The sequence below is a fragment of the Sceloporus undulatus genome, unplaced genomic scaffold (genome assembly GCF_019175285.1).
Source record: "Sceloporus undulatus isolate JIND9_A2432 ecotype Alabama unplaced genomic scaffold, SceUnd_v1.1 scaffold_15, whole genome shotgun sequence".
Taxonomy (NCBI): Eukaryota; Metazoa; Chordata; class Lepidosauria; order Squamata; family Phrynosomatidae; genus Sceloporus; species Sceloporus undulatus.
In genome coordinates this window covers 3239563-3250527 of record NW_024802937.1, presented here as the reverse complement: position 1 = coordinate 3250527, position 10965 = coordinate 3239563, and the positions used below count along the sequence as shown (strand labels likewise).

The window sequence follows — 10965 nt, the reverse complement described above, 5'->3', positions numbered from 1 at the left end:
CTCGCATTCACCTGAACAGTCAGGTGAAGCGACGAGTCAAGAAGCACTCCCGGCTGCGTACGGAGTCCTTCACAGGGAGCGTCCCATTCAGGGACAGTGTGACCACTGCCATCTGGACCGGGGACTATACAATACAGTGGGCTCGGGTTACGAATTAATTCGTAACGCGGCCGCTTTCGTAACCCGAAAAGCCTTCGTAAGCCGAATTGCCATGGCGCTAAGGGGGAAAAGCCGCGATCCTGCGAAAAAGCCAAAAAAAGCACCAAAAGTTTTTCGTAACCCGAAAAACATTCGTAACCCGAAACAATAATTCCCTATGGATTTTTCGTATCCCGAAAATTCGTAACTGGGTATTTCGATCCCGAGGTACCACGTACCTCCGTTTCTCTGGATTCAGCTTGAGTCGGTTTTTCCTCATCCACCCATTACTGATCTAGACAGGCCTCGAGAGGAGAGACGCCATCCTTGTCACTGCACGTCGGAGACAGAAAAATATGGGAGGTCAGCACGTACTGATAACCCGCGCCCCATGCCCGGATGATCTCCAGCGTTTCATGAAATGTGAAAAGCATGGGAACAGAATGGCCCTTGAGGGACCCCGTTTAAGGGCCCTCTTGCGAGCACACGTCTCCCAGCGCCCATCTAGGACCCCAGAGAGGGTAGGACCGGAACCACTGGAGCGCAGTTGCCCCCATTCCCACCTCCCAGGCGCCCCGAAGGATAATGGGCTAGGTATCGAAAGCCGCTGAGTTCCAAGAGGCAACAACAGGGACACGCTTCCCCTGTCGATGCCCAGACGGAGATCATCGACCAAGGCGACCATGGCCGTCTCAACCCCGTGACCCGCCCGGAAGCCAGTTTGAAATGGGTCCAGATAATCAGTTTCATCCAAGACTGTCTGAAGCTGGATCGCAACCGCCCTCTCGATCACCTTACCCAAGAATGGTAGCAGCGAGACTGGCCGATAATTATTGTGTGCCAGGGGGTCGAGGGAGGGCTTTTTTAATATAGGTTTTACAATGGCCAATTTTAACTCTGATGGAAATTGCCCTTCCCTCAAAGATGTGTTAATGATCCGGCGCAACAGTAATGTTACCGCCGGTCCCCCCTGGGCTGCTAGCCACGAGGGACAGGTGATCATTATCTGCTGGGAAAGCCCCTGACTCTGGGTGATTTCTCATTTGCATTTGCTGAGTCCTCATTTTGCTGTTCTTCAGGACTGGTAGCCCAACTTTTTTACTTGCTTGTTCAGAGAAACCAAAAATCTCAAAAAATCTGGAATGACCTGCCGGATGAGATCCGCCATATAACATCATTGGAGGCCTTTAAGAAGGCAATAAAAACGGATCTCTTCTGGCAGGCCTTTCCAAATTGATCTCCTCAGAATTTTCACTCTCCATTTGTTTAGCTGTACCCACTGGACTTTGATCTCGATCTATTTTATTAACCATTTTATTGGGAATTGTTTTTTAATGGTATTTTAGGGTGGGAGGGAGATAGGGGAACTAGGATCTAATATGTCCTGTTATGCTTTTATCTATTGATACTCACGTTTGATTTTATTGTTCTTGTTTGCTGTTACCTGCCTCAATCCAATACAGGGAGAGGCGGTTTGGACAGAATGACAAACTGTATTTAATTGAAGGAAGCAGACGTTTGCAGTTTTCCCCTTGCAATTGCTTGTGCTCATAATACTAAACTATGTGAACAAGAGTTGTTTAGACAACCTTCTTATTTCAAGTAGTTTCAAATTAATATTAAAATTTATGTAGCATTAATATTGCTGCAAATACAAATGGCAATCCTATATAATAGTAATAAAGTTCTTGGATATTTTCCCAACTGAACCCAAGGCAGGATAATTAAAACTGTGGCAGCATAAGAAACATACTAGTAAATGGCCATCTGTTGGGGATGCTTTGATTTGGATTTCCTGCATGGCAGGGAGTTGGACTGGATGGCCCTTGCGGTCTCTTCCAACTCTATGACTCTATGAAATGTTAAGAATCTTCTTGGGAGCAGCAAATTATCTGCAGTGAAGATCCAGGTAGATGCTTTTTAGAATCCAGCCTAAGCACTTATACTCTCTTCTACAATATCCAAACAAACAATTAAAAAACTAAACAATGTACCTCACAAAACATTACTGTCTTCAGATCTTTGATTTATGTCCAAGAAGAAGCATGTACCTTTTGTCATGAATTCAGTGACTATGTAGATTGGTTCCTCAGACACGACAGCATATAGCGGAACTAGTTTATCATGCCTTAATTTCTTCATGATTTGGGCTTCTTGTAGGAAAGCTTCTGGCATCATTGTACCAGGTTTTAGTGTCTTGATCGCTACTTTTGTAGTTCCATTCCATGTTCCTAAGAAAGCAGTGCATTAAACTGTCAGTTATGATAGAGGGGTACTGTCAGAGTAACACAAATATTCCGAATGTTCTACTGCTTCTGCAGCTCTTCTCCATATGATACTTACCCATCCATACTTCACCAAAGCATCCCTGGCCAAGCTTAACTTCTAACCGTAATGATTCTCTAGGAATTTCCCAGGCATCTTTTGCTAAACCCTGTGTCTGAGGTTTCACAGTTGGACACACTGTTGTTAATTTATGGCACAAGCCATCAGCATGATCTGGTAATTAGAAAAAAGTTTTTTTTTAAAAAATATTGCCAGACATAGTAAAACAACCAAGTGACATTTTCAGTAATCTTCCCAAGACCAAAAGTATTAACACATCTTTAGCACACTTCTGACTTCCATCTACTATGTACAAAGTAATATATCAAGCTATAGAATTTTATGATTTAAAGCTTACCTGTGTAGTGTTTAACAAGCTTTTGTAAAGATTCAAACTGTGCTCGAGTTGTTATGTAGTATCCACCATTGTCAAGTTTTCTAATTTTGTAGTGTTTCACATTATCGCCTCTAATCTCATCCCAGTCACGTATTGAGAGAGAGTAAGCACCTGAGGGAAAAGATAACTTGCTTTTAACAACTTCTTTATAAACAAAATAACAGTCTTTTGTCCTATGAGGTAAAATGAAAATAATACCTTTTGTGGTTTCACTCTCTCGAACTAGGAAAATACCACGCTGGTTCCCGGGATTTAAAAGTAACCTTTCTGCATCTTTCCTGCCCATCTTGCCAAAATACCATCTTAAGAATTCAAAGAAAAAATATTCTTAAGTAAGTACTGCAATATTTTGGTTAATGTAGATAATATAAATGTAAATATAATATATTATAACAGGAAGTTGCATCTTAAAGTGAAAACTAGTTCATTATGATTGGGGGATTTCCCTCTTATGCACTTTTAAAATAAAGATGGATTGTTTAGTTTTTTGTGGGTTTTTCGGGCTATGTGGCATTCTCTGAACATGCCAGCCACAGATCCTGGCGAAACGTCAGGAATAAACTCTTCTAGAACATGGCCACATAGACCAAAAACCCCACAAAAAACTATGGATGCCAGCCACGAAAGCCTTTGACTTCACATTGGAGATGGATTATTTGCTATTTCAAATGGAGATATCATTTATTCTATACAATTTATAAATTAGTAACTTGGCCACTTGGTCCATAGCCCAAGGATATTTAAGCCACTCTCTATAAGCTTTCAAAATAAGTTTACCCCTCCCTCCCCAAAAGGGCACACATTCTGCTCGACATGAATTATAGTAAAATGGGTTGCTCTTTGAGTATAGCCTTAGTGCTCCCATGCAAATAACATGATTTAAATGTAGTTTTATTTTTTTATATATTAAAAAAAACCTTTAAAAACATTTTTAAAATGCAATTTATGCAACAGAATTATGTATAGATTGAATGCTACTGTGGTTTCTTGTAATTTCCACTGGATTATCCAAGTGGCCAGCTTTATATTGCTCTGGATTATTCTGTGGTTAACGTGATCGTTCTCTATGTCCCAGGTGCACCCAAAGGAGGATGAGATTTCTAATTAAGTTGTCATCCTCAGAACACAATTCTACCCCCCCCCACACACACACCCCACCACACTGCCCCAGAAGTAGAGAACAGCAGTGGCAGTTTACAAGGGAGGAGCAGAGGAGGAAGTCTTGTAATTTTTTCCTGCTTCCTCCTTCATGAACTGCATTAACAACCTTCAGTGTTGAAGGAGCATGGGGGATATACTTGTTCCACATGCTACTACAACCTAAATAGCTTCTGGGAGAGAGCTACAGCTTATAGTCTTATGGGCTTCCCCAGTCTGTCAGTAAGCTGAGAAGGGACAATCTCCCTCAGCTTTCCTCTCCTTCCCTGTGGTTATCTTTGTTACCCCTTTCAAAATAAATGACTGTAGAAGGAAACTTTGTTTCCATGGGAAGGACAGGGATTCTTATAAAAATTTAACTTTTGTCTAATCCAGAGAGGAACTGGGTAGGTGGGACTCTTGTCCGACCTCCCAACATTGGTAAAACCAAGGATGAGTCAGGAAAATGTCACAAAAATCAATACAGGAGATGCCATGGCTCCAACCAACTCCAAGCTCTTTATACATGCCAAGAACTCCATGGAGTGTGTGCACCTGTATGTGAGTGCATGGTGACACAAGCATTAACTGGCTAATATGCCAAACCAATGTTGATAGACTTCTTTTTACAGCATTTAAAAGTACACCACTATAGACAGAACATTGTCTTTCCCATCAAGATTTAGATATATTTTTTTAAAAAGAGAGGGGGCGGGAGTTCATGGCAATGAATATAGCATGAAAAACAACCCTGGAGCATCTTTGTCAAATGACTAACTCTGTATGAATCATCATCCATTGTGACTATTCCACCCACAGTAAGTTAACAGAATGTTACTTTTATATTCTACAAGTTGTATTTCAGCACTCATCAATTGGAAGTGAACCATTTAGTTATGACCTTGTTGCCCTTAATATATAGGAACAGAGGGTCAAAAGATCTGCAAAAGGTAAAAGCTACTAACAGTGTGAATACTGTTCTTCTGTCAGCCTTCTTCACAGAAATAAGCTACTGAAATGCAACTGAATGTACTGTGGCTGTTAGCTTTTATATAAACATGGCTGCTGTGAAAACAACTTCCATATACTTGAGCCCAGTGAACTGTAAGTAATTTCCGTATCTTGTAAAGCCTTGTACAAAATAGAAACAAGCTCACTGGAAGGCAGTCCCCAATTACTTTTGTGTTTGAGATGGCTGGGGGGGGGGGACTCTTGAAAGTGACAGTATCGCTAAATGTTTCCTTCCACCTCACTGGTCCTCTTATGACAGCAAACACTAATGCAGGGGTGGGCAAAATACTACCAAAGTAACTACTTTAACTGCCTAGCTAAGTAGCACCTGCTGGCCAAACTCCCCCAAATCAACTTTACCAGGCATATTTTTTAAAAACTTTTGTATGTTTTTAAAATGATTTTATAGTTTAATGTGGGGATTTTAAATTATTTTTTTAAAATGTATTGTTAAGGTTTTTTTAACTGATGCTCTTTGGGTGCTGCCATGCATTCCACTCCGGGAGAAATGCAGCATACAAATGGAATAAATAAAATGAAATGAGTATCTTCAAAGAAACCTAAAAAGCTAGTGTAAATGGCACCCAATGATAGTTTAGATGTAGATGTCTCTTCAATATATGCAAATTGTACCAAGCTAATGTGTATCAAGAGCAACACATGTAAATACCAGATCTGAAGCTGTTTTTCCTAGCATGCATGCATACATGCACGCACGCACCACACACAAACATTTATGAGATTAGTTTCATTTTGCCTATTTGGACACTTAGACTGGAGAAATTTTATATTCGCTTGGAAGTTTTCTGCCTGTAATTCTGTTGAAAGGTTATGGGTGAAATGACTGACCAATTACACAACAATGCCTTACTCTTCTGCCTGAATGGAGTCTGCAGGAGCTACGTAATTGCTAGGAATGTAGCCACTTTTTCCTGTTGCAATAGATCTTGCTTCCCACCAATCTCCTTCCCTGAAGAAAAAAAAAAAGGTAGTTACACCAAATATACATGAATATAATTTTGTAAAGTGAAATAACATGAAGAGACAAACTATACTAAAATACAGTTTAGCTGATCAGCTCTCAAATTTAGGAAATGATTTACCAAATAAATTGTACTATAAAAAAGTACTGTATATACTCATGTATCAGTCTAGAAATTTAGGTTAAAAAATTGACCCAAAAGACCTGAGTCGACTTATCCACGGGTCAATGTAAGTACTGTATTTTAACTCATAGATAGATAGATAGTAATGGTGAAATGCAAGAGTTTAATCTGCCCTGGAAGCACTGACCCCCTTCTATTCTCTCATCCATCCAGTCTTTAGTATGAGTACAAATAGTTATGCCTGCTGGACTTTTGTAAGTTCGTGCTTCATCTTTTACATCCTTCATTAAATATCCCTAAGTTTTACCCTCGACTTATCCATGAGTCATATAAAAATCCATAACTTTTGCCCAGAAAACCTGCCCTCAATTTATATATGAGGTCGACTTATAGTCAAGTATATATGGTACTGATTTTCTGATGGAGAGCTAACAGTTGCAATAGAAAGGGAAATGTCCATTATGTCTCTGGTAAAGCTCTGATCAACAAAAATGAAAAGGTGGATCTGGAAGGTGCACTGTGAAAAGTTCTAGTCCCTCAGTTTAGGGAGACAGAATGTTCCCCTACTTCTGAAAAGGAATGACAGTTTTGCAGACTTACATCTTTTAATATAGAGGATCAAAAGATCTTCAGAATGTAAAAGATGCCCAGAAGTTCATATTAAATGAAACTATTGGAAATATCCTACTTCAGGTTTAAACATGACAAAAACAAATTCAATAAAGTAACCATCAAAGTAACAGTAACATTTTAAAGATATTTTTACTTCCAAGAAATAGGTAAGTTAATATCCAGTTTCCCTTTATCTTTCTGAACCCAACTAGATGTGGTATTTTGCATGCAAGAGCATAATAAGCAACAGCCTTCCCATGAATGGATAACTACACCTGTAAGGCAGCTATGCAGTGTCAAAAAGGATTCAACTTGATCAATCCCCAATGCAAATGAGAATATAATTACGTGTTATTGATTATTTGGAACCGTTCACCCTTCTTGAAGGAAAGGTCATCTGTAGTTCTGGCTTCATAGTCATATAAGGCCACAAAAACAGTAACACCACCTAAGGAAAAACAAAAGTATAGCAATCATGCCAGTTGCTAAACATGGCAAAAGAGGAAGAAGACAAATACAGTGCGCCCTTTTTTTTTTACACGGGGAATCCGTTCCGCCCCCCCCCCCCCCCGTGTAAAAAAAACCGTGTATGCTCGAGCCCCACTGAAAGTAATGGGGCTCATGCATGTGGTGGCGGCGTGGCGGTGGGCACGCGCCCCATTAATCTAAATGGGACGCGCCACCCCTTGTGCCCCGCGTGTGGCTTTCAACATATGCTGAAAGCCACATATGATGTGGGTGCACTGTACACAGGAAGAATGCCAAAAAATTCATTTGGAAAGTGAGCTGGATACTTTAATAAAATGACATGAATATTTACAGATGTTCTGTATTGTTTGCATACTTATTAACTGTATTTGTTCTTGTTAATTGCCCTTGAGTCAACCCTGACACATGTCGACTCTGCGGATGAGATATCTCCAAGAACCCCTGTCCTCCACTGCTCTGCTTAGGTCCTGCAGAGTCAGGCCCATGACCTTCCAGAGTGAGCCCAGCCATATATGATGGCATATTTGGAGATTTTAAAGAACTAATAGGGATGTATAATTCAATATTAGTATTTTATTGATTGCTTAATTGGATTGTATTATTTTAATGATGTATTATTATTATTATTATTATTATTATTATTATTATTATTATTATCTGGTGTGCAGTCTTCCTCTCTTTCTACTACCTCCTACTGAGCATTATTGTCTTTCTAATGCATGTCTTCTCATGATGTGGCCAAACTACAACAGCCTCAATTTCATCATCTTGGCTTTCATGAAAGTTCAGGCTTGATCTGTTCTAGGATCCATTTATCTATTAGGCTTTCCACAGTATCCTCAGTACTTTTCTCTAGCGCACAGCTCAAATGAGTTGATTTTCTTCCTATCTGCATTTCTTATCTAGTTCTTTCATAGTTGCTCTTCCCATGCCTTGTCTTCTTCTGATTTCCTGACTCTTCCATTTAGATCAATATTTGATTATGGGAAATCTTTCACTATTTTGATTACCTTATTATTTAGGTTGAATTTATGTAGATCCTCAATGGTGGTTTTTGTTTTCTTTATGTTCAACAGCCTGCCTTTGCATTTTCTTCTTTAACTTTCCTAAGTAATTGTTCCAAGTCTCTGATAGTTTCCATTAGTAGTATGATGTTATCTGCATATCTTAGATTGTTGATGTTCCTTCCTCCTTTCTTCACTCCTCCTTCTGAGTTTAAAACTGTTCTTCATATGATATTTTCTGTTACCAGTTGAAAAAATAGCATGATAGAAAGCAGCCTTGCCTGATCCCTTTGTCAATTAGGAACTATTCTCTTTCTCTATATTCTGTTCTAACAGTGGCCTCTTGCCCTAAGTATACATTCCCCACCAGGACTGTCAAATGTAGTGGCACTCTTATTTCTTTTAGAGCATTCTACAGTTCTTCATGATCTAAGCGGTCAAAGGCTTTGCTACAGTTTATATAGCACATGCTGACTTTTTTCTAGAATTAACTGTATACACTATGCATATTTTCATGAAGAAAATTTAGCATACTACTATAATGTGTATCACGGGAAAGCATGACTCATTACATGACTCCTTAGGGGAAAAAAAACAATTACGATTTGTTAAGTTGAATTGGTGTAGGAAAAGAAAATGACTGCATTACAGGTGGATAGACACAGTCAAGGAAGCCAAGGACCTGAGGCTGCAAGGAAGCAAGGCTGTTAATAAAAGGGTAGCTCTTCTTCATAATATATACTGCTCTCTTTGCTAAGAGAGTATATTTGTGTATGTGCACGTGCAAACAATTTTACTCTAGGATGCATTTTGGAAACAGTATGTAATTTTCAGTTTTATTACACAGGTTTTATACTGAGAATCCTGAAAATACCTTCTGAAAACAAAGGAAGTCTAAATATGGAATTTACAAATTAATAATGTTCTAAATTGAAGAATTTACTGTATCATACAGTATACAGAAATTTGAATTAGATCACAATAGCTAGAACATCCAGAGAAAACCAACAGCTTCCCTTTTGGACAATTTACTGTATTCTGTTAAGAGTCAGAACTCTAATTCCAGTGTGAATTCCAGCTCAATGGAATCTGCCCAGGTCACCACCCTCAGTGTAGGTTGCAAATGGGCTTCAGAGTACATCACAGCCCTCTAAAATAGAGATTGCTGGAGGACTCGGGATGCAATGGAGAGTGAAAATCCCTACCACTACATGCAATGTAATACCAGGTGTTATATGCTGTATTTCAGAGGAAGGAACTGGCAAAAACACTTCTGGGTAATCCTTGCCTAAGAAATCCCTATGAAATGGTGTCAATATAAGTCAACAGGCAATAAAAAGGCGCATGCATATGCACACATACACACACACAGAATTTATGGATGCAGTTTCATCTGCAAATGCACCTCAATGAATCCTGCGTGTTAAAATTGATTGGAATGTATAATTTCACTCTTCAAATGCACCTCTTTAATAATAAAACTGTGTGTGCGTGTGTATGTGTCGGCACACATATTTGCAGTTGATAGAGAATGAAGCGATGCAGGAGCACTCCCACTGGAAGCAGTGCCCCTCACATAGATACAGTTGGAAAGCTCTTTCCTCAGAAGGTTCCAGACTGCACAACTGCAAGAGGCCATGCCTAGAGATTGCCCAACAGTCATGGGTTCACTCAGATGGGGCAAGCTCTATATATCATTTTTGACCATGCCTGATTTTGTTTCAAGTCTTCAGTGTATCAAAGTAAGGGTTTTTCCAATCCATGCAAAGCTGGGCATGTTCATTAGTATTTTAATAATGCAGGAAACATTTGATTTTAAAATCCTTCAGCAGTTCATTTCAGGAGAGATCTAAAAATGGCATAATTTATCACATTTCAGTAAGAAGCAAATGTCAACACATCAGAAAATACAACGTTTAAACTTTGCCAAACAAACCACTCTCTCTAAACCACTCTATCACCTCACTTTTATTGGTTTATTGTAGTAACTTCTCAAGTTCACTATGCACTACATGTCTATGTTCTATGAATCTAAACGGTTATCGTTATAATAAGGCAACTCAAACAAATATTCAAAATACATAGTGTCGATTTAGCAATAGCAATAGCAAATATATTTCTATACTGCTTATCAGTGCACTTAAGCATTCCCTAAGTGGTTTACAAAGCATAAGCCAATTGCCCCCAACAATCTGAGTACTCAAGCCTGAGTTGAGCTTGACCCCTTTTGCTGGTATTGAACTTGCAACCTTATGGTTTGTGAGTGAGTGGCTGCAGTACAGGCATTTAACCACTGCGCCACCAGGGCTCATAACCTTAATTTACCTTAAGAGTCAATACTTTTTAGCCTTCAGAGTTGCAATCAAAGTTGTAATTGCCTGCATACTTACTTCGAGTACAGATGATCATCACTGCAGAGTGCCTTCCTGTTACTGCTACCATATCACAACATCAACCCAGCAAAAGTGATGTAAATATCCCAACATAGTATGAGGGGGAATGAGAGATTTGTCGTAGATGGCATAAAGTGCTTGATGTTTTATAATTTAGTAAAACAGTAAGGTTGAGGCTTGAGAGATGTTTGTAAAATTATCAGTAAGTGAAATTAGCTTTTAACAAGCACAGCTGCATGTTTTTGTTTGCTGCAGGTTGTCAGTGTGCTTAAATCTCAATTTGGTGTGGCCATGGAACCCACAGTCCCTTCAAATTCCATTCCATGTATGACTTAATTTGGTTCTTGTTGGAA

At 39.3% G+C, this 10965-nt stretch overlaps 1 protein-coding gene across 1 annotated transcript in view; it reads right to left on the bottom strand.

The window, feature by feature from the left end:
* Positions 1 to 2118: 2118 nt before the first annotated feature.
* Positions 2119 to 10965, bottom strand: part of LOC121917331 (tyrosine-protein kinase Yes) — a 35599-nt gene continuing 26752 nt past the window's right edge. Inside the window, exons 3-8 of the mRNA XM_042443225.1 lie at positions 7075 to 7174; positions 5880 to 5978; positions 3059 to 3162; positions 2822 to 2971; positions 2482 to 2637; positions 2119 to 2369 (exon numbers count right to left, since the gene is read on the bottom strand). Coding sequence (XP_042299159.1) covers positions 2134 to 2369; positions 2482 to 2637; positions 2822 to 2971; positions 3059 to 3162; positions 5880 to 5978; positions 7075 to 7174 — 845 coding nt within the window. The 3' untranslated portion in view covers positions 2119 to 2133. The remainder of the gene's footprint in view (positions 2370 to 2481; positions 2638 to 2821; positions 2972 to 3058; positions 3163 to 5879; positions 5979 to 7074; positions 7175 to 10965) is intronic.